A 26,617-nucleotide genomic window follows, 5' to 3' on the forward strand; every position below is an offset into this window, starting at 1 on the left:
CTCCCCCCCACACGCTCTTCACTTTCTCTTTTCTCCTTTCAAAGAACGTAAGGTCTTCCTCCATCCAAAGGTGTCTCTCCGCCTCCGCCGCCGGCTCTCCGATTCGTTACCTGCCCTCTCCTTCACCTGTCTCGGTTCCAACCGGTTGAGTGGGCGACGGCCGACGTGGCCACCGCAACCTCGGTCGGTGCTCTGAACCCGATAGGATCGCAGGGCGGGTGGGGCGGGGTGTCTCTCCTTGTGCTCGAGCTCGTCTTCGTCCTCCTCCGCCAGAGGCGACCGGGCCCGTGACCGCCGGCTCGAAGCTCACCGTCTCCTGCCCGGTGAAGTGCAGAACAGGGAGTTCGCTTTGAGGGAGTTAACTTGACCAATGTCCAAAATCTCTGCTGGTGGTAATGGATTGGCCATGAACTATGCGCAAATCAACATCTTCTCTCTGATCGACGGACTGACTCAAGTTCGAGAAGTTCAGGCCCAACAAGGAGTAAGGTCTGACTCAAAGACAAACTTCACATTACGCACTCGAGAGATGCCGAAGTTTCTACGACCGACGTGTCCTTGCTTTCGTCTGAGTCAAAGGTAAGCGTATATCCTAGAAGAAGTTCATCCCCAGAACCCGAATAGCTACAGAGCAAGAAACAGAGCACTTCAGCACGCAGCATGAACGTTAAAAAAAAAAAAGAGCCAACGAAGGAAGGCATTGTAAGTAATCCAAATTGCCGACGCCGCCGACACTTTTTCTCCCCTGCGCCATTAAGGCCTTCTTCCAAGTTGTGGAGTGATCAAAGGCTCGCAAAGAAACACATAAAAACTCTGGAACGGAAAAGAGAGTCTTATGGCTGCTTTTATTAGCTGGTCTCCCGTGAATGCCTTTGGGTAATCCTATTACCTCTTCTGCCGGTCTAGGTCCGTACGCTCTCTTTAGCACGATGTCAAGTCATGAAACCATCGAAGCCTGACTCGCAAAAGCTAGATACTGTTTTTATCGCTGTAAAGTGGATTAGAATAAAATACGTTTGGTACTGCTTTTCTAGATAAGGTTCAGCCGGAAAAAGGGGTGACGCAGCTTTTACAGGCAGAAAAATGACATAAATAGTCCATGAACTTTTGATACTTATTCAATTTAGTCCATGAATTTTTCATTAAATCTAGTTCAAAGACAACGTCAAATATTTTCACATAGTTCGGGGACTAGATTGAATATAAACCAAAAATTTAGAGGTGACGTTGAAAAAAATTAAAAATTCTAGAACGACATTACACATTGAAACAAAATTGAAGGATTACGTTGAGCAGATTAAAAATTATGGACCACGTTGCATATTTGATCAAAGTTCGGGGACCACGAATATTTGGCAAATTGTCATTGTCATAAAAGAAAATGTTACTCATAGATCGGGAAAAGTGTTCCAAAAGTCCTAAATTTATTGCACTTTTACCAATTTAATCATAAACAAGTTAATTCTATCAATTGAATCCATTCAGCCAATTTTGGTTGGAAATCACCGATTGACTTAGACAATTTTTTAATGATATTTTCTTGAATTTCTTACATTTTTATTTTATTTTATTTTATTTTATTTTCCTTTTTTGATTTAGAGGGCCGGTGGCATTGATCGAGGGCTGACGACCCTTGTGGGCAAGGGGTCATTGCTCCTCTTTGAGGCCGATGAGGACGTCGTGAGCCCTCGATGTGCTCGGCGATGGCTTGTGCGAGAGCCGCCACACCCTCCCGTCGCTAAATCCAGCAAGAGCCGCGATCTTTGCCCTAGGCCAATGCGGGCTTCATGGCCCTTGCCAAGGAGCCGACTGGGGTCGCAACCCCTCCCTTAGTGACAGGCTGCCTCGCCGACCCTTTGAGCTAAAAAAAGAAAAGAAAAAAAGAAACAGAAAAGTAAAACTAAAAAACATTAAAAATTATCCAACTCAATGCGGTTGTGCCACGTAAGATAGCCGGTGCCTATATCAACCAATTTCCGATCAAAATTGTCCGGATAAACTAAATTGGCAAAATGTAAAAAGGTTTAGTACTTGATTAGTAAAATAAAAATAAGTTTAAGTGTATTGGAAGTCCTTAAAACTTATCACAAAAGTGCAATTAAGTCATAAAACTTTCAAAATGTGTAAACCAATCCTAAGACATGTCACGAAAGTTTAATTAAGTCATAAACTTTCAAAATGTGCAATCAAATCCTAAAATTTGCTACGAAGATATAATCAAGTCCTAAAAATTTCAAAAAGTACGACCTATTAAAAGACTTGGTTTCACTAATTAAATAATTTTTAAGGGTAGTTGCATTTTGAAATTTTTTTAATTTAATTATATTTTCATGATAAATTTTAGGACTTTTAAGGTACTTATTATGTAAAAAATTTTAGAATTAAATTGATAAAATTAAATTTAAAGTTTTTTTTTGGGGTATACGTGTAGGGTATACTGTTAATGATTAAGTATTTAATTATTTACCCTATCTTGACCCGCCTAAATGTTAGTGCCCAGTCTATCCATCTTCTCTATCCGAAGCAACGTCCAGCTCATCGTCATCGTCATCGTCATCGTCATCGTCATTTGTCTTCATTAGATGAACTTTCAGAGTAGCCTAGCAAGCTCCTGTCGATCTCGAGAGGCCTATTACCAGTCGAAGAAAATCAAGTAACAGTTTCCTCTCTCTCTCTCTCTCTCTGCCTTCTCGTAGATCCGTGGTCCGACTCTGCCTCACGATGACTGTTCACACGCCAGCGAAACCAGGTGGGTCTTAGCTAATTGTTAGCTTGGTCCGGCTCTTTGCAGGATCAAAGCTCTGTCGGGTTCGGTTAATTTTAGATGTCACACTCTTGGGTGTCTGCAATTTTCGAGGCTCTGTTGATCTATGTGCGTGCAAGATTCATTTGATGGAAAAGGAGTATCTGGGTTATTGATTAAACCCTCCCTCTTTCTCTCTCTTTTTATCTTGGTTTGAGTGTGTTGGAGTCGATGGAATTAGGCATGGAGTTTGTATTGATTGGATTGATGAGAACGGCAAGTATCTGACAAGTCTTGTGGGGTTCAATGGATTGAGCTCTCATTATCATGAGCTGCGAATCGTTTAGACGCTTCCTTTGATGTTGATGTTTATGCTCAGTGTATCCATTATGCGAATCATACATGTGGGTTGCATGGATTAGTTCGATTCTGATGATTTCAATTTGATATCATCCTTGCAGATGATCTGGAAAACAAGGCGAGGAGTTCTTATTTTGGTTTACCGGGATTGGATGTTTCGGTTGGATTTCCTCAAGCAACTCCAGCTTCTGTTTTCCCTCCTTGCAGTAAGAAAGATTGTTGTTTTGCTGCCCTATTGTTTAGTCCATAGCATGGCTTAGATAAGACTCTGAAGTAAATTGTAGACATGCTGCTAAGCTCAGTCCCTTTCTGGGGTCCATGCAAGAAATACTTCTTTCCCTTACGATTCTTCTTTCACATTTATGCGCTTCAGCATCAGATTATTACCATTTTGATGACTTATTGACTCCTGAGGAGCTAGCTATCCGGAAGAAAGTTAGAGAATGTATGGAAAAGGAAGTTGCTCCGATCATGGCAAAGGTATGGTTCCTGAATATTGTTCTTATTAGCATCTAAAATGTGGTTGCGGTGCCTAGTCATGCCAGAATATTGAACTTTAACCATTGTCACTATCACTTGATACTCGATGTTGTCTGATTTCTTATACTTTGTTTGGACAAGTTTTATATTGACTTTTTCACCTTCAGTATTGGGAGAAGGCAGAATTCCCATTTCATATTGTTCCAAAGCTTGGTGGCCTTCATATTGCTGGTGGCACTATTAAGGTACTTTTCTGCTTTGTCAATAGATCTGGTCCTGGCAGTTATAAGCAGATGAAAAGTCTTGTTAAAAAAAATCCAGTATGTTGTTTCTTATTATATCTCACAATATGATGATATTTGTAGAAAGCATTTGGCCATGAACATTTAGTGTATAATGACAAGTATCTTGTAATGCATGACTGTCGACTTCATTTGCCACGTAACACATCTTGGCCAATGTCTATATATGATGTATGCAGTTCACTTGGATTGAATATTTAGCTGCTGCCATTTATGTCATGCACCATAATTCAGTGAACCTTGAAGAATCAGTCCCATTGCTGCTTGATATTGTTTTATGGTGACTCCTACTTGACTTGTTTCGGGTAATTAGGGTTATGGTTGCCCTGGTCTCTCCATTATTGGAAGTGCTATTTCGACGGCTGAAGTTGCTAGGGTGGATGCGAGCTGTTCTACATTTATTTTGGTTCACTCTTCTTTGGCAATGCTCACTATCGGTAAGGACTTGATCTTCTATTTGAGGGGGTTTATTACAAGGTGTTAATGCTAATTCTTGTTGAATTGACTATCAAGTGTAGCATTATGTGGTTCAGAGGAACAGAAGCAGAAATACCTACCTTCTTTGGCGAAATTTGATACTGTTGCTTGCTGGGTAAGTAGACTGACTCTTAGATCTGCAGCGCTTCTCATCATTATATTTTGAAACTATTTTCTTCCGAAGTCTAGCTGTTTGATTTTTCTTTTCTTATCCTTAGGCTTTGACAGAACCCGATTATGGAAGTGATGCAAGTGCTTTGAAAACATCAGCTACAAAGGTATGGTTTTCCCCCCAGTATACTTCCGATATCTAGAAAAACACCAATCAAGAGAGAACAGCTCTATGAATAATTAAATGTTTAAAAAACAAAGAACCTTATGAAATTTGAAGAATTTTGTTTTACTTCTCATGGCTCTCTCACAGGTGGAAGGAGGATGGATTCTCGAAGGCCAAAAGCGCTGGATTGGGAATAGTACCTTTGCGGACTTGCTGGTCATTTTTGCTAGAAATACTTCAACGAATCAAATAAATGGGTATACTAAATGAGTTTGCATTTAGGATGTCATTGCATCTAGGATGCCAGATGCTTGCTTGTCCAGCCAACACTGAAGTTTCCTTCGTGCATGCATTTGATTAGCAGGGATTTTGCTAAATGAGTTTGCATTTGTGTGGGTTTTGGTTTGCTTTGAATATAGGTTGGAAGTAGTATATTCTATTCGCGTGTTCACACAATTTTTTGCTCTGTTCTGTATGGCTCTTCTTGTTAATCCCTAAAGAAAAGAAGCAGAAGAGGAAAAGGACATAGTCATCTTCTCTCGCACAGGCAGGGTAATGCAGGTAGTGAACAACTGTTAGAGCATCATAGAAGATGTTTGATTGAGGTTTCGATCGTAGACCTTTTTCTGTTTTTTGCACAACTGGATTGTGAAAGCATATGTGATTTGCTCAATGCAGATATATACCTATTAGTTGAGCATTTTAGATCGTGTAAACCAAGCCCCTCCCCCCTTCTTCCCCCTCTCCTCTTGTCTCTCTTACCACAAAAAGCGGTGGAAGGCACATTGATTTATATTTTAGAAATAGGTAAGAATGTCACAGCAGAATCTTCCATCTTGATTGGTGAGGATCAATCGTGCTGGGATCAAGGGATTAATGAATCTATAACAGGATAATTACTAGGATCTTACTTCAATAGTCAGTGGTCTGTTCTCATCCTCCAGATACCGATATGATACTCTTTCGATGGATTTTTATCAGCATACATATTCTCCAGGTGTGGAGATTTACAGAAGGTTGTTTGCGCTGCAGATATATAGCAAAGAAAAATGCTCCTGGATTATCAGCTAGAAAAATGGAAAATAAAATTGGCCTGCGCATTGTCCAGAATGGAGATATCATCCTGAAGAAAGTCTTTGTCCCTGACAATGATAGGTTGCCTGGTGTCAATTCATTCCAGGATACGAACAAGGTACAAGGTCGCCATTTTTGTTGGTACTAGATATTCGGCATGATGATGTGCTTTTAAGTCAATTTGAAGGTGGAGATTTCTTAGCGCCAATTTAGCTACAGTACGTTGTTGTCAACGCATCTTGAGATGGCATTAGGCAGAAATATTGCTGGCTTGCTGGCATTTCTGCCACATACAATGCTTTTGTGAATTAGGTTTGAGCTCATGTCTTTCTCCCTTAAAAGTGCGGCACCTATATTGCCTTGGGAAAGTTGCCAAAAACCTCCTTGCCCTTTCACTGTAGTTAGAGGACTTAACGCTAATGCACACCTGAATAATGACATTATCGTTCATCAAATTTTGCAGTTGGTGTGTTTAATAATCACATTCACTGGCTATTTACAGCATGTTCTATAGGTTCAATAACCTTAATTGACAGGAAATGGATTACTAGTTGAGTTGAATTTCCAAGCGAGTTTGTGGACTGGGTTTCCCTGTATAGATTATGCAAACACAATCAAAATGAGAGCTTGAGGTGCTTTTTCCAGCTTATCCGTCGCGTCCCATGTAATGTAAGTGATGTAGATCGGCCCTGTGTCTCTTGTGATCACAATTGCATGGTATGGTAATGGTGATTTTGTGGTCTTTCAATCTGATCTCGTGAGAACCATGCATTGAGGATTCATGTTCTACACATATCTTTTGGCTTTTCTCATTGTGAACGGATAATGACGTTTTACTAGAAGATGAGACAGAATTACTTCTCTGAAGGATAATATTTTGGAAATGCTAAATTTTGGCCCTTTATTTATACATATTGACGCCTTCTAAGCTTGTTTCATGTACTGTACAAGTGCTTGGGTTCTCTTACCTCTGTTTAAGTGTGTCCATTTGTTAGTTCATCTTTTTCAACTTTTAGAGTTTGCAGAATCTAAATGTGCATATTACTATGTGAAACAGGTGCTTGCAGTTTCACGTGTTATGGTTGCTTGGCAGCCCATTGGAATTTCGATGGGAGTATATGACATTTGTCACAGGTGCAAACCACATGGCTTTTTTTCTTTAGATACTTGGGTATGGAATTCAAATGACTTACCTGACTGTTTGTGAATGATTCAAAGGTATTTGAAGGAGAGGAAGCAGTTTGGTGCACCACTGGCCGCTTTCCAAATAAACCAACAGAAACTCGTCCAGATGTTGGGAAATGTTCAAGCTATGTTTCTCGTTGGTTGGCGCCTTTGCAAACTCTATGAAAGTGGTAAAATGACCCCCGGCCATGCTAGTTTGGGAAAGGTAAAACCCAATTCTTTCCTGCTATGTACTATATATCTGGTAAATTCACCATGCAGTTAAATTGGCTTGTGGATAACTTTACATCTTCAGTCGTGGATCACTGCGAGGGCACGGGAAACAGTAGCTTTGGGCAGAGAGTTGCTTGGCGGCAACGGGATCTTGTCTGATTTTTTGGTTGCAAAGGTTTGTTCTGCTTCTCAATTCTGAAGTTTCTGCATAGTACGGCAAAATGGGCAGCCTTCTTAACTTATATAAGATGGCGCAATGGATTTTCATCTTTCAATTGTTGTAATATTGGGCTTTTAAAAATAAATTATGTGCTGTTATCATTCAGTACAGTCTGCATCGGATAACTTTGTTGCCAGTTCTCCTTATATCTGAAACTACTAGATCACCTGGTGAGTGAATTATAAGGTCCAGAGCATGTGAATTTTGGAGGCCTAGTGGTTGCCAATGGTTTGAAATACTGTATCCATGCAATGCATAAATTGAAGTTTGTTGCTATTTATGTAGGATGCCTCGCAAGTGCAGTGCTAATTAATTCATGATCATGGAAATTGTTTCTAGTTCCTTTGAGCATGAACATTTAGTGGACATGGATATAATATACCGTCTTGGAAGGTGGATTTTTCCTCTTAAATAAAATTTGTTTTGATCGTCCTGCAGGCATTCTGCGATCTGGAACCGATCTACACCTATGAAGGCACTTATGATATCAACAGCTTGGTCACCGGCAGGGAAATCACAGGTTTGGCCAGCTTCAAGCCAGCTGCATTGCGTCAAAGAAGTCGCCTGTAACAGAGTAAATACCTTCCGTGTAACCTTCTACAGGGTTTGCTTGTTCATGCGGTAATCCAAGACCATGATAAACCTGAAAAATTTGTAATAAACAGTCTTGATCATTCAGACGGGAGTATATATAAGTAATGCAGGTGTTTACTGTTTACATACTGTCATAAAATGCACGGCATATCAAGACTATTGAGGACTTAAAAATCACATTAGGTACGTGCGCTTGGTTCGAGGGCCATCGCCTACGTCGGGTGGGAGTTGTTTCAAACTGGTCGGGTAAATCTTCTTCCTTATTCTTTGAAGATTTCTCGGTCATCAAACACCTGTATTGCCCACTCATGATTTGTTTCCTGAGAAGATGGCGTGTGAATTGCTCTGATCTACTCGTTTTGCCTTGATGAATCCAAAATTGCAATATCCTTTCAAGTTTTGAACTAGTGGCATCGAGCTGAATCACCAAAAAAATTGCGTGTTGGTTGTTCGAGTTCGAGCAAACCTCGGCCAGGAAGAAGTGGAAGAATCACATCAGCTTTGCCAACTGATCTGAGGACAGAAACTAAAGAGAACCAAAAGCACTGGACTGATGGCTGAAGTACAAGCCAATTGAGACGGCATAGCCACTTCATGTGTTTGCTGTAAATAGGCAACATGGGGACCCTATACCTTAATAGATTGGCAGGTCGTCTGTCGTACACTTGTATATGACGTGCTGATGGGGCACCCGACAAGGGTGAAAATGTCCCAGAATCACACGGTTCTGAGATAACATGCCAGCCATCCTACCATGTAAGAAGGCTCGCATTCACATCAGTAATTTTCACTAAAAATTGATTGGATAGATTTAATTGGCAAAACGTGAAAATATTTAGAACCAAATTATCAAAAATGCAATAGTTTTAAAACTTTTTGGGCAATTTTCACCACTCATGGACTATGATGGATAGGGTGAGCGGTTCTAGGTTCATTACGGGTTTCACCGGACGCTCGAAACCTATTCGTCTATACAAGTTCCTCATTTTTCGGAACATGGAACCTATCCCGCATATCTTGAAATTTAGAACCTATTTCGTCGGTGATTTCGGGGTCGGTTTCGGGTTCCACCTAGGTTCTACATGTATTTTTAGTTGAACGATTGCAGTGAATAATCACATTTGATGACCACCATCAGTTGTTAAAATCTACCGATCACAACTCATATTCGGACATACTAAAAATATAAAACATTAACAAAGTAAAAGTTTCAATGATATAGCAGTTTTGGATTACACACTCATCATTGGACACCATAAAATGTCGTGGGATGACACAAAGACATATGCCAAAAAAAAATATAAAAACTTACTTCGGGTTCCGGATTCCATCTACTTGGAACCTACTCGTCATAATAGGTTCCCTAAGTTTTGGAACCTGAAACCTACCCTTCATGCTCCGAAATCTAGAACCAGTCGGTCTTCAAGTTTCTGGTTTTACCCTGGAACCATGCTCATCCCTAACGATAGATAATGAATCCTCGGTCATTGCGGGCAAGAGGGACTCGCCAATGCAATTCCTTCTGATTATCCGACAGACTGAAGTTTCTGGTGCAGTTGATATGAGCCCCTTTGATTTTGATTCAGCAAAGGCGGATATGGCATCGGCACAGAGCACGTTCTTTTTTTAGAACAGGCCAAAGCAAAACATGGTTTGTCATCTTCTTTGTGTCGAAAGAATATTGTGTGAAATGTTGATTATCCACTCATATTAATAGACATCGATTGCATAATGAACTTGGTTAACATGAAAACATATGACACGTGAAAATAATAACGTCTTACATTACGACCCGTCGGTTTCGCAAAAAACGAATGATTTGAAAAATATTTCCCCAAAAACCGTAACTTGTATCGCTTAAGGTAATTTGCCAACCAAAATTTTATGCATTATCGACAACAATCTATGTCTAAATATTTCTGTGGGCGATGAAAATATTTTTTCTTCATTTATTTTCGTAAGCAATACAGACGATTGTTTTTAGAAAATTATTTTTCTAACAAACGGAGTGAACATGCATGACATTGGATTGAAGGTCATTGTAGCCTTCATTGTCGACAGGGACTGATTACTTCAAAGAGTTGCGAGATGTGATACTACCAGTCGGATGTATAAGCGAGCGACCTGCGTGATTCCTTGTGAAGCTTTTCTTTCACCGTATTGAGATTCCTGATTCTTGTGATGGACGAAAAACGACTTGGTAGATTGCACTTGTCGATTGCTCGCCGGACATGACCGACAAAAGTTCACGTCGGAAGTACCGGAATGAGTAGATCTCGTTGAGAATTCTCGAGGATTCTGGATTTACGGTTTGATTATACTTCGCAATTACCAAAAGCTACGCTGATCATACGAAATTATAATACCGTAATGTATAACCGGAAGGTAAAGTGCTGACTCGGACTTCGATCACAGAACACTTTGCTGTGGTGCTCCGTATGCAGCACAACACTTGAGTTGCCGGTAACATATCGAATTTGGCTTGTCGAAGAGTCTTGTGATCTCAAAGAACTTACAAAGCTTGATTGCATAGTTGGGTAAGGCGAGATCCTCAATCGGATGAGAGGGAAAATCTTTTGGCTGATAACCTAAATGACACATCTCTCCTAGTTAATGGGTCTAAGACATGACTTGTAATGACTCGATCCGATAAGGTCGGAGAGTGGTCAGCAAGGCCATATGGCCTGGATAAGGAGCAGGTCCTAACATGCTTCTAAGATAACGAAGAGGGAAAAAAAATCGAATTGTCCACTGAAGAGGGAGAGAGCAATTCTTAGATATATGTGTGAAAATTGGAATTAACTCAACTCAAGCACCTTTTGACGTAAAGACAATATTTAACTTTAGAACTTCAAAGTTGAGCACGCGCATATGGGAGTACTACTATCAGAGTAGGTGACCTCCTGGAAAGGTGCCTACCTGTGCTCCAAAAGACAAAACCATGAGGATTGGTACGGGACAGGCCAAAGCGGATAGTACCTCGAGTGAATTAATGCATGATGTCACATGATCACACTGGTCGAGGCCCAAAGCCGACAATAGACATTATTAATGTGCAACAACGACAACGGAATCGGTGTTGTCGCGTAATTTCCTCTTTCCCTCTTCAGTTGCTGTGAAATCCTGGATGCAAGTGAGAGGGATGCTTCAGCGCACAAACTCTCGACCCATGCAATTGTCAGCCATCACCATTTGAAAGGACAACCAGCTAAAAGGTCGGATCCCATGCAACCTCATTGCTTTAACTTCACTCCTACTCTTATAAGCAAACCCCAGAAAATGTATATATCATCCATTATCTCCTTCCCTCTGATGAACCCAAGTTCATCATCATCACCATCTCCATCATCGTCATCATCATCATCTTCTTCTTCTTCTTCTTCTTCTTCTTCTCTCTCTCTCTCTCTCTCTCTCTCTCTCTCTCTCTCTGGAAATGCAGTCATTCATTGTAACCTGAGCAAAATGAAGTCTTACAGAGGAAACATCCTTCTGTCCGTAGTCTATGTCCTGACATGCACTTGTGCACTTATAGCTCTCTTGTACACACAGAAGATCACTTCTCTCTCTTCCTTCTCCATTTTCCGACTCATGTCCTGCACCAACAGAGATGCCCTCCCTAAATACAGTTAGAGCCTCGCTCTCTCGCTCTCTCCCCCGCACACAGAGAATTTTATAGCTGACAATCCGTGTCCCGTTGATGCAGGGGTTGGAAGTGGAGAATACAGACCCGAGATCACCGACGATGACGACCGATCCGAGTTCGACCCGGAAGCGTGCAATGACATAGTCAGAGGCAGGTGGGTGTTCAATGCTTCACTCATGCCTCTCTACTCGGACCAGAGCTGCGCTTATCTGGAGAAGCAAGTGACTTGCAAACAAAATGGACGGCCCGATTCGGATTATCTCCATTGGGAATGGCAACCAGATGATTGCTACTTGCCCAAGTCAGTTTAGAGTTCACTTGGATTTCTTTTTTGGCCATTGACATGCTCTTTCACATGAATCCAATGATCTCTCTCTTTTCTTTGGCTCATTTTCGAATGCTCGTGTCAAAAGTAAATGCGTCGACACGATGCATATACAACCTAGTTCATTCTGAACATGCTTGTGTCGGGGTATAGATTGCGGGTCGATCGTCTTGGAGGGAAAAAAAAAAGAACCATGTAAATCGTTTGAGGCATTTTATTCATGTGATTCCTTCTTCTTCATCTACGCCGATTGCTGTAATCTGCAGATTTAACCCAGTAGTTGCTCTGAAGAAGCTCAGAGGGAAGAGGCTGATGTTTGTTGGGGACTCCGTACAAAGAGGCCAGTGGATGTCCTTCGTTTGCATGGTGCAATCCATCTTACCAGAGGACCGGAAGTCCCTCACTCGCTCTCGCTCTCGCCCTCACTTAGTCTTCAGAGCCAAGGTAATTTCCCAAATGGATCACAATCATTCTACTTTTTCCTCATTCCTAGGTTAAATTGGCGGTCCGGCATAAGATTTTCTATCTCATGCAACATATCTTTACGTCCTAGGACTATAACGCGACGATCGAGTTCTACTGGGCCCCGTTTCTGGTGGAGTCGAACTCGGATCAACGCTTCATTTCGGACCCAGATAAGAGAATACTGCACATCGATTCCATCTCCAAGCACGCCGAAAACTGGAGAGGGGTGGACCTCCTGGTGTTCAATTCCTACATTTGGTGGATGAGTGATCGCCTTATCAACTCACTGTACTGTTCATTCTTTCCAGCCTCTCCAATGAACTATGTGTAGTTTAACCGAATAATGATTCGATTCCGTCTAGAAATGATCTATTTCTCTTCATTCGCAATCGAATCTACGATCACGCAGACGCGCATAGGGCGTGATCATATCTTTTCTTATGAAAACTTGCTAATGTAGTTGATGCAGGTGGGGATCATTCGCAAATGGAGAAGAAGGGTGCGAAGGGTTGGACAAAGTCACGGCATACAGACTCGCTTTGAAGACTTGGGCTAACTGGATCGACTCCGCCATTGATCCGAACCGGACCCGTCTCTTCTTCACTACCATGTCTCCCACCCACTTAAGGTCTCTCTCTGTCCCTCTCCCTCCCTAAATCGCATGAGCTTTACGTACACGGCGCGGCCATTTTACGCGTGCTAGGAATTCCTGCACTCCGCCTATGCAGAAGCGAAGACTGGGGCAACAAAAATGGCGTCAAATGCTACAGCGAAACGAGACCAGCGGCGAAGATCAAGAGACCGTGGGGCTTCAACACAATGCCTGATGTGGTTTCCAGCATAGTGAAGAAGATGAGGGTCTCGGTCACCTTCATCAACATAACGCAGCTATCCTATTACCGGGTCGACGGCCACGTGTCGGTTTACACCCAGGGCGGAGGCAAGGTGTCGATCGAAGAACGGAAAGCCAATCCGTCGCGCTACGCCGATTGCATCCATTGGTGCTTGCCCGGAGTTCCCGACACATGGAATCGGATACTCTATGCATATTTATAGAGACATTACATATCCGGCGCTTGGCGCCGAAAGAAAAGTGAAATTATTTATGTACATAAGTACTTGAGATTTCGACCTTTTTAAGTATCGACCGCCCTTTTCGCAAATGATTCGATTGGCCATGCATGTCATCGATGTATAGTGAAGTTTACTTTTTCTTGTAGCTCTTTTAAGAGCGGAGTTATGATAAATCAGTCATGGAGTTAAATCGACGGGACAAGCGACTTGAGAAAATCTGCACATAAATCATCACCGACAAAATTGTCCAGAAAGTCATAAACATACCGCACTTTTGTCTATTCAGTTTTAATTGTGCAAATTAAGTCCTAAACATTTCATCTTTGCCAATTTAAGCCAGAAATAGCCTCTCCCTCATCCGATATGGTGAAGGGTCGCCCTCGCCAAAGGCCGGCAATCTCCGCCGACCATCGACAAGGCCCGACCACCTTCATTGCCCTTGCCGGCAATCGGAGAGGGCCCATAGACCCTCGCTAGCCAAAGTAAAAAAAAAAAAAAAAAAGAAAGAAAAGTATGAAAAGAAAAGAATCAGAAATATATTTAAAAAAATTATTCACGTCGGTGCTGGTCGTGCCATGTAGGATGGCTCGATGTCCACGACAGTGATTTTCGATCAAAATATGAAAAGGGTTAGGACTCAATTAGCTTAATTAAAAAAAATTAAAATCGAATTAATAGGAGTACAATAAATTTAGAAATTTTTGGACAATTTTCCTCGTCGCCACCTTAATCAAGTTGTTAAAATCTCGCGCAGCTTACAATTCGTCCTCTTGGGATTCCTTTGTGGGCCACAAACAGAACCAGGTGCTCTCAACCAAAAGGGACCATCCGGCTGAGCCGGAATGCACAAAACGAGTCTCGACTTTTAAAACGCTCCGCTCACGCTCTCAAGAGTCAGAAAAGTCAAAGGGCTCTAGCGGATTCGAGAGCCATCGTCGCCCCTGCTATTTCAAGCAAAGCCCATTGAAGGTCGCTCAATCAAAAGCTCGGAGCTTCCCCTGATCATGGTCGTCTCCTTGTATCGGCATGAACTTGTGCTTTGGCGCTTACCAGAACTTTTGTTCTTTTCTGTGTTCTTGAAGAATAATTCGCTTTTAGATTCCATTTTTCTCTTTAAGTCACGGAAGATCTCGATCGGAGCTTCTTGTTTAGGCCATCGGGAATTCGTCGCCGTTCCCGTTTGGTTTGCTCCCGGAAGTGAAAGCGAGATGATCTCAAATCTTCAGTTTTTGCAGTCCTTCACACATGAACTGCATATTCTGAGATTTGAGAAAATTTCTCTGACAAAAATCGCCGGCCTGGGCGTCAGGCCCAACATCAACATCCTCGGATGTTAGGCGCCCAGGGCGGTGGCAGCGGCATTTGGCCGCAGGGTTTGCTGGTGCCCGCGTCGCCGGTCTAGCTCAGAGATTTAACTGATCACATTAGAGTAATCTTGATTGAAGCTTCTCCATTAGGCCATCAGGAAATGGAGCTGTTCCACTTCGCCGGCCTAGCTCAGAGCGAGACGATCTCAAATCCTCTGTTTGAGCTTCTTTGCAGTTCTCCTGTGTACATGCACTGAATATTCGGAGATTTGAGAAAATTTCACAGTAGAAAATGGCTTCGCTTCTCCTCCGGCCGAGCCATATATGTAATAGGAAACGTACCAAAAAAATCATAAATCTATTGCACTTGTGTCGATCCAGCCATAAACTTTTCGATTGTGCCAATCCAGTTATAAACATTTTTCACGTTTGCCAATTGAGCTCGTCCGGTCAATTTTGACAGGAAATTGCTGACATAGATGTCAGCCGTCCCATTTGGCATGATTGTCTTGACATGAACAAATTTTTAATTTTTGCTTCTCTCTTTTTTTTTTTTTGTTTGGTTCTGTCTTTTTGTTTTTTCCTTCTAAGGCTAGTAAGGATTGTGACCCTCACCCAGTGGCAATCTAGGCAAGGTCTGCAACCCTCAATCACCGTCGGCAAGGGCTTCGCTATCAGTGAGGGATTTGCGTCCCTTGCTTGTGACCGGCGAGGGTTGGCCGACGACCTTTGTTGAACTTCGTAGAAAAAGAAATAAACATAAAGAAAAATAATTGAAAATTCATGAATTCTAATATATATAAAATTACAAGAAATAGTTCACGTCGATCTTGGCTGTCCTATGCGCACTACCGGTGCCTACGTCATCGATGTCCGGCTAAAATTGTCTGGAAGAACTAAATCGACAAATCGTAAAAAAAATAAGATTTAATTGACACAAATACAATATGTTTATGAATTTCCCCCTTTTAATAAGTTAATTAACTTTGTTGTGTTCAGTAGATCAATCGTGCTCGTCATTAATTATAGAGAAACGTGGCAATGCTGATACCAGTTGCAACAACAATTGAATATTGATTTTCAATTTTGTCAACAAATACCACACATGCGATATATATCAATAAACGAATCGTCAGCATCTTGTGGTATAATTGACGGCCAACGAAAATTTTACCAGGATAATTGCAAATATTGCCTTCTAAGTACGTGAGAAGAGCAGTGGATCTTAATGAGGTGCGAGGCTTTGCATCCGACATTCGTTGGGCTTCCCTCTTTGGGAGCCCGCATCCCGGCTTTTTTACCCAATAAACCCCTCCGATCGAAGACTAGTGATAGGTGGTCCGACGGAGCTTTTTGAGAAGGGTAGCCTAGTGTATAAGCACCTCAATGAACCGTGGCGAACCATTAGATGATCTATCTAAGGTTAGGGGGGAGATCCTCAGTAGTGGTGACCCTTTCACGGATTGATACATGTACCGAATGCTCACACGGGAAAGTTGACTCTTGGGTTTGGAACTTGTGGGGGTTGCTCCGACAAATCCTTTCTTTCTTGTCCTTTCCGGGGGGTGCGGACACACTAGATTAGCTCTTTTTAGTATGAAAATGGCTTAAGGAAGCGAATAACGTGAGTTCAATTTGTTTGTCTAAGCCCGCAAGAGAGATGGAGTCACTAAGTCCCAAGCTCTTAGGACTCTAGCTTCACTAATCTTTATGTAAATTTTTCTTAGGCCGAGAAAGAAAGGCCATCTTATTGAATCCAAAAAGTCGAATCCCCCCCACCATTTTTTAAGAAATAGAGAAATCTATGGTCATGCTTTTCCACGGGCAATTCAACTATCTATACAAATATACATGTCAACCATTTTTTTTGATAAAAAAAAAATTCACTATACAAATAGATAGGCCAAGTTAGAATACGAACTTTTTCATCTTTGGTGTACTAAATTACGAGTGCAAAAAAAAAATCCTTAAAATCGCATTTTTATAAATTTTGTACTTGGAATTTGATCAGGTCGATCGTCGAATCAAGTCATCTATGCACAATATAGAATGAATTTTGACCGCATTTTCTAGATTAACTTGCATTTATTCAAAGTTCTTTTCACCTCAGGTGTATTTGGTTAAAGTAAATAGCTTCGAGATAAAATATATTTAAGGTAAAAAAAAAAAGAGGACGGGGCTTACTGATCCGGCGAATGTGACCAGACGCCGGTGCGTGCTGTGGTGGGGAACCGGGGAGACGAGGCGACGACCGGGACCGGGAGGGACAGACGCACCAAGGCACATGTAATCACAGACGTTGATTGCTAATCTGGATATACAGACGTGAACTACCGAAACGACAGCGTTCCTCATCTCGGTTTCATGGCAAATTTACCGCGACAAACAGCTTTCCAAAAAATTTCAAACCCTCCCGCGTTTTCTCTCTCTACAAAGCTTACGACTCCCTTCTCCCTCCCCTTCCCTCCTGTTTCTCAGATCTCATTCTCTCTCTCTCTCTCTCTACACTTCTTCCGCAGCATCGATGGGGAAGCAACCGCGAGGCGGCAAGAAGCCGGACAACGTCGGCAAAGGCAAGGTCACGCCGGTCCAGATCGCCTTCATCGTCGACCGCTACCTCCACGACCACGGCTACAAGCAGAGCCGGTCCGCGTTCCGCGCCGAGGCCTCCTCTCTCATCGCCAAATCCCCTCTCCACGAGGTGCTCACCTCCTTCACTCACTCTCTCTTCCCGGCTCCTAGTTTCACACGCCATGGCGTTTACGTTCGCTGGTCGTTCATGGCGCCTTCGGCTCGGCGCACGCCCTACCGCTAGTACATCTGGGGATCGCTACGTGATTTCTTTTTCTTTCTCTTTGTTTATGGTGCTGTTTTGTTGGCTGAAGTAGGCGCCGAAGGGGCTGCTGAGTTTGGATGCGATGCTGAACGAGTACATAAGCTTGAAGGAGCAGAAGGTGACGGTGGACCAGGAGAGGGTCCAGTTGGAGCAGGAGCGGTGGAGGATCCAGACGCTGTTGCAGGGTATGCAGGACGCAATGAACGCTTACAACGCCGGTGCTGGTCCGCCCACCCCGACGACGATTCAAGCTCCTCCCGTTGCCAGTTTGGTGGTGGCTCATCCTCCGTCTAACCCGAGTAGCGGATCGCCTACAGGTACAAAAGCCAAGCCCTCTCTAGGTCGTCAATACCCTTCTCTGCCTAACTGCTCGGTAATTGATGCGGCGGCTTCTTATTTGGCAAAATTTGCTGGCATTCTCATGGGTTGACCTGGTTTTGCTGAATGTAGAATGATAAATCTGGATTGGGCGACGCTGAAAATAGGGATTATACTTCGAAATGCCTAGGAGGTTGCAGTTTCTGTTCCATCTGGCTACCGAATCGGTTTCAAAGCTTAGGAAGATTCGGCTACTGAGAATGATATAATGATATAACAAACAAGAGAATAAGGGAAATGACAGTGTGGGCTATCTTTTGAGGAAGTAATCATGCAGGTCCTGTGTTATTTTGATTTTCCATGCTGCTCTTATATATGAAAGGGATTGGGCATCACCACTTTGTTAAAATGGACGACGGGAGACTTTTCGATATTGATAGTACTATTAAGATTCTAATGGAGTATGAAACAACAGTTTACTATGACCCCGGGGAAAATTTTGTGGGGTGTACAATTGGATAGTTACTCTGATCGAAATTGATGAAACCAATGAATCTTGTGATGGCATATAACTGATTATGCAACAAAATAGTTTCCATTACAATGATTCTTTCAGGAAATAAATCAAAGCTGCAAAATTGCTTGATTTCCTTTACTTGCTGGTTTAGTTTTCTTCTAAGTCGGTGTGAAGCCGTTGTATGACAAACCAGGAGATGAGTCACTGGTTCAGAGGGGGAACTACCGTTAATGTCCTTTTAATGTTTTGTTGTGGTCAGGTTGTCCTACATACAATACGCCCTCCACTGTGCCACCATCCATGTCCTCCAAGGTCAGTTTAAATCTGGAGAAGTCCTCTCTGCATTCAGGAGGTCAACCATCTTCAGGCAAAAGGAAGGGTCCAAACGCTTCCATGGAAGCTACTTCATTGGCAAAGAAAACTCGCACTCTTTCATCCTCAAGCAGGTTGCCTGACAAATGTAGGTGCTTCTAAGGAAAGTGCGCTGCTTATAATCAATCTCAATGTTGTTCTCACTACAAGTATTTTGCAGCTGAAGGTGTAATTAGACAGTCTATTGAAGGCAGAACTGATCAAGGAAATGCCAACCTTTCCGGGTTAGTGCAGGGCATAAGCCAGAAAAGAGTGATCAGTGGTTCAATGGTTCAAGGGTCCAGTATCGTTAAGAGGTTGTTCAATCAGCCTCTGCCGTGTACTCCAAATAAATCATCTGTCCCGAAAACGCCTCCACAAGGGATTTCTTCTCCAACTGGAAAATGCGCATCCTCAGTTGAAGCGTCTTCAAATGGGGGCTGCAGTAACAATACTACACCTCAAGAGGCTACCCCAACTCGCTGCACTGTGGTTTCCTATGAAAGAGTTACAGTGAGCCCTTATAAGCAAGGTGGCCTTTACACGATTGAGAGGAGCCACTGTGTTTCTTCTACCTCACCAGCGAAGACAGATTTGAAGAGACTTCATAGAAGGGAACATGTCAAGGGAAGATTGGACTTTGATAATCCTGATGTGTCAACTACCTTGGGCAAAGAGCAGGCTGACAATCCTTCAACTTCTAAATCTCAAAGTGACATCGACATTTTTGACATAGATTTTCCTAACTTAGAAGCATTTGGAGTCTCATTTTCTGAATTTTTGGTTGATTTTGATTTTGACTACAACGGGATGAATGTTTCTAGCCAGCCAACCACGCATGCTTCTCCAGTCTCAGAGTATGTTATTGCTTGAATCTCGTATTTCAGCTTCTTCCAATTTTTGGCCAAGTTGTCTGTGGCTTCATTTTTTAGGGTCTATGTGGTAAAGTATATAGCAATGTATGATCGGTGTTATGGTCCACAGATCTTCGCCCGAATCAAGGGATAACAACTTGGGGGCTCATCACTGTCTGTCAGATTCTCCAGGAACAGTTACAGAAATTCTTTCAGAAAATGACGCGAATCTCGCAGGTATGGACTAGTCAATCTTTTCCTTAGTTACATATGTTTCCAACAATGCAAGCGAAAAAGATTCAAGAACGAATTTGTGTCTCAGGCCTAAATGGAGCAATGGAATCTGTGACAAAGGATCCGGACCCCAGGCAATAATTTTTATCCAGTTCAAATGTTGCATCATTTTCCTCCTCAAGTACCACCAAGTTAAGTACTGATTTTTTGACTTGAAATTGCAGCAGAGGATCTGAGAACTTGGACCCGGAGAATTAAGCATAAGAGAGTTGATTTCCTCTAAAGAAACTTCACTTGAAGCAGATTCGTCGCAATGACAACACTAACAGCAAAGTGATCTGATCTGAATCTACTCAGACGAGCCATTCTAGCCTTGTTTGTTCTGTCTAATGTTAGAGCACTAGCTTGATTTGGTGCGTATATACTAAATCTCTGATTGATTATTTTCCATCCACATCTCAATGGAATGGGGACATAGTACGTGTTGTATTCAGTTGTTAAGAGTACTTCAAACTCTTCTTTAACCATACATTACCCTTTTCAGCCAATCTCCATGGCTGCTTGTACATTTTTTCGCCGATTGGTTCTGTTCCAAGTTCATCATGGAAGTGTGATTCTCTCCTCCATAGGATGTGATATATTACTGACCATGACAGATTGACAAGAGTAACTTTGAATACCAAAACCAGGGACTTTCCTTGCACTGAGTTGCATGAAGCTCCCGCATCAGTTGACAACAGCTTAATATTCCCACTGGTGCTATAATTCTATTTACTACTTAGTTCGGTTGGTTAAGGCTGAAAATAGTTTTTGGGATAAAAAGGAGCAGTCTTGAAAAATCACAACACTAGCCCACATGCCATATGTACGCAATAAAGATTTCTGAACCCGTTTCCCACGTAAATATGACTGACGTCTGTATCGGCATTTGACTCCAAAAAACACGAGGAGTTGCACGGAGTGAAGGGTCATTCATGTGAGGCTAAGTAGAGATTACGTGTGATAAGCATCTCAAATTAATTTTTTGACTACAAAAAACCTCAAATTGATAAATCTATGACAAATTTACCCCTTATTAGTTTTCGTTAAATTGGATTAATAACGTCAAAAATCTTAAACTGATACACACATGATAAACGAAAAGTAAAATTCCAAAATCAATATACCCTTCAACTACTATTTGTCATCCAATTAAGCAAATTGACAGTAAAATTTGATGAAAACCAATGTAGGATAAATTTATCACAAATATAATAGTTTAGGATTTTTTATGGTCAAAAATTAATCTAGGATAAATTAATCATAGCATATCGATTTGAGATTTTTCGTAATATTAACGATTTTCTTTTTGTCGGGATTAAGGAAAAATGTAACAAAAGGGCTTCATCTGTCGAATGTGAGCCCAAATTCATGTCCGAAGTCCATCAAAGAGGCCCACAACTTCTTGCTTTCCACTCTCTTCCATTCTTTCCTTCCTCTTCCCAAAAACCCCACACTCTATGCAGGGGTTTAACAGCTCGGAGAATCAGCGTACGTCGACGATTCCAATTTCAAACTCTCTTCCGGTTCTCCTCGATCTCTCCCATGGCGGCGATCCTATCCAGAAACGCGAACCATCTCCGTCTCGTGCGACGGTGTCTCCACTCACTGAGCAGACCCACGAAGCCATCGCCGCCGTTTCCCGGGGCTGTTCGGAGCCGATCCTCTCCGATCCTCCGTTCGGTTCGTATTCGAAAATTTCCCGTTTTCGCCGATGTGCTTTTTCGTCTGGGATCTATTCGAGCTGGAAGAAATCCGAATTGAGATTCGCAATTGCCTCTCTTGTTCGCTTGTATAAAATGTCGGAGCAGATCTCGAATGATTAATGCTAATCTAGAGCTCCGCTGGTGTTGCTAGCTTCGATCATTTTCGATTAATGTCTCTTATTTTGGATTACTTTGGCTGCTCATTCGTGTTGTTCGATTATGTTAATCTGCTTTTGTGTTTTTGTCTTCTTCAGCTCATGCCTGTGCAGTCACTGGGGTTATATGAAAGGTGGCTATCTAGCACAAGCGCATCTACTGCTAGTTCCGGAGATTCTGAGGTGAAAGCTCCCGCTGAGGCTACTCGTGGAGGGGAAGAGAAATCCGGAGGATCCAATCAAAGCAGTGATGCTGGAAAACCTGTACGCGGAGGGGTAGTATCCTGCCGCTCTCTCTCCTTCCTGCTGTTTAAAATCTCTAGTGTGTAGAGATTAATCGAGTATGCTGCCGACAATGACAAGACACGTGTTTGTGTGTTTCTTTGCAGCCTGTTTCGTGGCTGAGTTTTCTTCTGTTAGTTGCAACTGGAGCAGGATTAATCTTTTACTATGACAGGGAAAAGAAGCGGCATATTGAAGGTAGATTACTATGGTGAGTAGGTGCTTATGTATATTTTCGTGGGTTTGGTAGTGGGGTTTCTTTTTCAAAGTCGATTTTTCCTTCTGCTGTTGTGGAAAGTGTTTGTTCTTGTGATTGTATGATTACTGGAATCAATTTCCATGCCCTTGTTTATGTGTAATGGCATATTGATGTCAATGCATTTTCAGTAATTTAGTCAAGCACGGATATACGGGCTAAGTTTGTATTCTCTGTTTAACAAAATATCCGATATGACATGAGGGTTTCCAGTGGTTATTCTTTCATTTTCTATTATTTATTCCTTCTTCTCCTCCTAAATTTGAGCATATCCATACTCAATTTGCTGAGACTCCTTGAGGATTTTAGTTATTTACAAAAATGCAAAAGTTGATTGGAATATTCCGGGTATTCTTCTTGCACTAGTGTAATAGTGACACTCGTTTCCTTTATCACCTCATTAATGTAAAAAATCTGCAGAGATAATGATAGAAGTTTTTTTTTTTTGGGGTCCAAGATATACGTTTGAACTTGCTGGCATTGATAGGGTGTTCTGCACTGCACATTCATTCTATTTATGCTGAAGAGGCTGCCCCCTTCCCTTGTATTCTTTGTGTTGCATCTATACTGTGACATGCTTGAGAAGAGAAGTGAACTTATTTTGGCTTTCTTTTAATTAATCTTATGATGCTTTTACGAAGATAACTTGTTTTTGCTTTAGTAATACACAGAAATTATTGGATTGCAGATTTAATATGCCTCTTGAAGATACGATTTCCACATATATAACTGCTTGATCTTATTATTCTTTTACTTCTAAATTCAGCTTACCTAGCAAGACTAGAATTTTGTTGTTTACTCTAAGACGGACACCTTATGTCTTTTTTTTATTCGGTTCACCCTTAACTTTTTGTTGGGTCTTTCCAATTACTTGAGGCTTTCCTGTATGAGGGTTTTCAGACACATATATTGGGTTTTTTTTTTTTGTTTGGTGGGTGGGTGGGTGGTATGGACCTGGTTGTCATTGGTGATTCTTACGTTGTTTAAGACGATGGGCTTTTACACACAGACACACATTTGTATATATGTATGTCCACCTTCTGATGTTAATAATTCTAGGGTAAGTACATTTCTTATATATGACTTGGACTAAGTGATGATGTGGAAAGCCTTAAATAATGATGCCTATGAAATAATCTTATAGGTAGCCCCATTGCCCCTGTTTTTGGATGGGATATTGTGGACTTACATAACTGTATTTGTCATCTATCGGAATTTTTGCATGGGGTAGCCCTATATTTTGTTACTGGTTTTGTCTCATTGTGGCAGACTCGAAATGCCGGCTCTGACTGCTTAGTTGTTTATTGTATTGTTGTCCGAGGTTGGTTGATATGCAACTAGATGTAGGAATTACTCAAAGAGTCTTAGTAAAGGATTAGGGTGTTGACATGGTACCTCAGTGAGATAAATGAAAGAAAGGGCCATGTGGTCTTTGGTTGATTGTGCACATTTGTCAAGAATTGTCGGCCAACTTTCAACTTGCCAGGTTTAACTTATTAATTTGAGTAGATGTCTCTTGTCAAATGTGATAGTTATTTTGATCTTATTTCTGCTGTCGCGTATATTTTTTTCCTTGCTGAAGTTTTGTTTTTGTAGATATAAGTAATGCTTCAAAAGCAGTCAAACAAGGACCTTCTGTTGGCAAAGCTGCAATTGGTGGGCCATTTAATCTTATCAATGATGAAGGGAAGAATGTAACTGAAAAGGATTTCTTGGGGAGATGGACATTGATGTATTTTGGTTTCACTCACTGCCCCGACATCTGTCCGGATGAGCTACAAAAGCTGGCGGCTGCAGTTGACAAAATAAGTGAGCTACCGATGATTTCTCGTGCTTATGGTTTGTAGCTTTCATAGTGCAGAGGAAACATCATATTGGTGTCATTTCATATGTCACACCCTATCTTGGATTGAAACAGTATCTTTTTGGATTAAAAACCTGATTTCAGATGACTATTGATGCTTTTCTCGCCTGCTATGTTGACTGCTCACTATCTGTTCTACATATTATCATGCACTGACCTTTGTTCTTTTACATAGTTTGTAAAATGCCAAACCTTCTTAGGTACTGCACATTTGCTTTCTAGTGCCAAAGAGCACTTAATCTGTGGCCATTATTTGCTTAAGGGGAACTCTTGGATTTTTTTGTTGGTATTCCAAACGCCGAATATATCATGCCTTTTAAGATTTTGAATGTTTTTAGTATGTTTAATTATATCTTCTACTGATTATCATACATCAAGGTTTCTTCTTTGATGCCTGCAGAAGAAAAAGCAGGGTTTGACATTGTACCTGTCTTTATTTCTGTTGATCCTGAGAGAGATACGGTCGAGCAGGTCCATGAATACGTCAAAGGTATTGCATCAACGCTGGAAATATTTCTTTCCCTTCAGATAATTCTATTAGCATAGTTATGTTGAAGAGCATAGTTTAATTCGATGGCATGGTACCTCTGTTGCAGAGTTCCATCCAACTTTAATTGGCTTAACCGGTACTCCAGATGAGATAAAAAAAGTTGCTCGTGCATATCGAGTCTACTATATGAAAACGGCAGAGGAAGACTCAGATTACCTTGTTGACCACTCAATAGTCATGTATGTATTACGGTCTCTGCATTTCTTGTTCAATCTGGGTGCTCGCTTTCTTTTTTCTGTGGTTACTACTGCAGTGAGATCAGCATATAGTAAAATCTGGACAGAGTTTCCGTGTGACTTGATATTTCGGATCTTCTTCTTCTTCAAATCTTTTAAGTTGAATAATCAATGTTGATACTTTTGCATCTCTCTTTGCCCCCTCCTGTGTTCTTGGAATGCTTAATGGGTTGATATTTTGCTGGACCTCATTGTAGCCGTTTTGCAGGTACTTGATGGGTCCAGATATGGATTTTGTGAAATTTTTCGGCAAGAATAACGATGTTGATGCACTTACAGATGGAGTGATCAATGAAATAAAGAAATACAAAAAGCAGAAGTAAATTCTTCTTTTTGAGTTGCAAATGTGGGTCAGCTCAAACAGTTCTTTCAGGCATGGCAATGAATGTTTGCTCGCATCACTTGCTAGTTTCCGTCTTCTGACTAATAGCTGCTTTGAAGCTGATTTGGTTTTAGAGCTGTTTGCTCCATTGTTGCGGATACTGATGCCCCGAGTACATTTCTTTTTGTAAGAGCAAAGAAGTCTTCGGAACTTATGCCTTTTTGATGTTTTTCCATACTGTATGAATATGTCTGCGTCCTTCTGTTGCTAGAAGTGATCTCTCTTTATGTTTCTCGGCCATGTGATCAACCGGTTGCGTCACGAAAACCTCAGTCACGGGACACTTTGCTACTGTTTCTGCAATTTGTTTGCGGCTCAAGTGTTTGATAGCTCTTTAGTCTGGGCAAAGCATAGCTTGTAACGAAATTCTAAAAATTCTTATCATAAAAATTAGGGAAATTATCAAAAATCATCTCTACTTTTCTTCCCATTGCCACTTACCATCCTAACCAACTGCAGTTAACTTTGGTTCAAACAGTAACGAAATTCACCGAGCAAACTGCCTCTTTTGTTTTGAAAACGTACTTTTGCCACTCTTTTGAGGGTCTTAACTGTCATCGAAGTTGGATTTCTGAAGATTTGTAGTTGCCGCTTTCACTCCATGCTTTCAATGGAGTCAGGATCTTTGATTCGTACTTAAAATCTGTTGCCTCGTAGCACATCAGGATCCTCCGCATAGAGAAACCATAAGAGAGCGGAAATGGCTTTACACGTCAGTGCAGCACGCTTAGCGCTTAGGAATTTGATTGACATCACGCGCCTGCTTTGAGTTGATCAAAACTAAAAGCCAAATGACCGGCATTGCTTCATAGGTACTCCTGTGTGATCCCCAGACGCAACAACTCATAGATCTTTCTTCAATTTTGGTAGTTGCACAAGTTGACAATTTGCAAATTCTTGACGAGAGCTTTTGAACTTTGAAGTACGCTAGTACATACGAATCATACCAACTACAAAGCAAAATATGAGAATCCTATCCTCCAAACTTCATTTGAAAAAAAAAAAACCGAAAAATCTCACATGATCATATCTATTACGATTCGGCACACAATCACAACAAAATAGAACCTAAAAGCAAGAAAGAAAAATTAACATACAAAATTTATCCTGATTTACCCTTAAACTGAAGCTACATCCAACGAAGGATTCCACTGTAATTAGCACATTACACCCCTCTATTACATGAAAAAGGGGAATTTGATTATCTGAGGTGATACCACTTCCAATACAATGCAAATGGGAGAATTTCAAGCAGCTTGAAGATGCCCATCCGTGACAAATTGAAAAAATGTTGCCAA

The 26,617-nt window shown here is 41.5% G+C and overlaps 4 protein-coding genes across 8 annotated transcripts; all 4 read left to right on the forward strand.

Annotated features, from left to right (window-relative positions):
* Positions 1-2,512: 2,512 nt before the first annotated feature.
* Positions 2,513-8,049, forward strand: LOC115745769 (acyl-coenzyme A oxidase 4, peroxisomal). Of its 3 annotated transcripts, none has more exons than XM_048271672.1 (13): positions 2,513-2,749; positions 3,205-3,309; positions 3,477-3,583; positions 3,751-3,828; positions 4,199-4,322; positions 4,404-4,477; positions 4,581-4,640; positions 4,787-4,896; positions 5,672-5,831; positions 6,771-6,847; positions 6,932-7,103; positions 7,194-7,359; positions 7,725-7,842. In XM_048271672.1, the coding sequence occupies exons 1-12, from the start codon at positions 2,722-2,724 to the stop codon at positions 7,308-7,310; spliced, it is 1,212 nt and encodes a 403-aa protein (XP_048127629.1). In that variant the 5' UTR covers positions 2,513-2,721; the 3' UTR covers positions 7,311-7,359; positions 7,725-7,842. The 3 variants fall into 3 exon arrangements, with proteins under 3 accessions (XP_048127629.1, XP_030537212.1, XP_048127628.1); XM_030681352.2 differs by having other exon boundaries at positions 2,515-2,749; positions 7,194-7,286; positions 7,770-8,049; XM_048271671.1 differs by lacking the exon at positions 2,513-2,749 and adding an exon at positions 2,801-2,911 and having other exon boundaries at positions 7,194-7,286; positions 7,770-8,049.
* A 3,155-nt stretch (positions 8,050-11,204) lies between these two features.
* Positions 11,205-13,586, forward strand: LOC115745770 (protein trichome birefringence-like 3). The gene is made up of 6 exons (XM_030681353.2): positions 11,205-11,550; positions 11,629-11,869; positions 12,160-12,337; positions 12,447-12,646; positions 12,828-12,986; positions 13,087-13,586. Exons 1-6 carry the CDS (start codon positions 11,205-11,207, stop codon positions 13,412-13,414), a joined length of 1,452 nt encoding a protein of 483 aa, XP_030537213.2. The 3' UTR covers positions 13,415-13,586.
* A 3,592-nt stretch (positions 13,587-17,178) lies between these two features.
* LOC115745767 lies at positions 17,179-20,297 on the forward strand. 3 transcript variants are annotated; one of them, XM_048271669.1, is made up of 7 exons: positions 17,179-17,440; positions 17,628-17,892; positions 18,670-18,870; positions 18,949-19,618; positions 19,746-19,852; positions 19,938-19,983; positions 20,074-20,297. In XM_048271669.1, the coding sequence occupies exons 1-7, from the start codon at positions 17,264-17,266 to the stop codon at positions 20,105-20,107; spliced, it is 1,500 nt and encodes a 499-aa protein (XP_048127626.1). In that variant the 5' UTR covers positions 17,179-17,263; the 3' UTR covers positions 20,108-20,297. The 3 variants fall into 3 exon arrangements, with proteins under 3 accessions (XP_048127626.1, XP_030537206.1, XP_030537208.1); XM_030681346.2 differs by having other exon boundaries at positions 17,180-17,440; positions 18,943-19,618; XM_030681348.2 differs by having other exon boundaries at positions 17,181-17,440; positions 18,943-19,618; positions 20,077-20,297.
* A 1,030-nt stretch (positions 20,298-21,327) lies between these two features.
* LOC115745771 (protein SCO1 homolog 1, mitochondrial) lies at positions 21,328-25,553 on the forward strand. Its single transcript, XM_030681354.2, has 7 exons — positions 21,328-21,571; positions 21,849-22,025; positions 22,139-22,229; positions 23,884-24,096; positions 24,552-24,641; positions 24,748-24,880; positions 25,146-25,553. The coding sequence occupies exons 1-7, from the start codon at positions 21,434-21,436 to the stop codon at positions 25,258-25,260; spliced, it is 957 nt and encodes a 318-aa protein (XP_030537214.1). The 5' UTR covers positions 21,328-21,433; the 3' UTR covers positions 25,261-25,553.
* The last annotated feature ends 1,064 nt before the right edge of the window (positions 25,554-26,617 follow it).

This window comes from Rhodamnia argentea, chromosome 10 (assembly GCF_020921035.1).
Source record: "Rhodamnia argentea isolate NSW1041297 chromosome 10, ASM2092103v1, whole genome shotgun sequence".
Classification (NCBI taxonomy): Eukaryota; Viridiplantae; Streptophyta; class Magnoliopsida; order Myrtales; family Myrtaceae; genus Rhodamnia; species Rhodamnia argentea.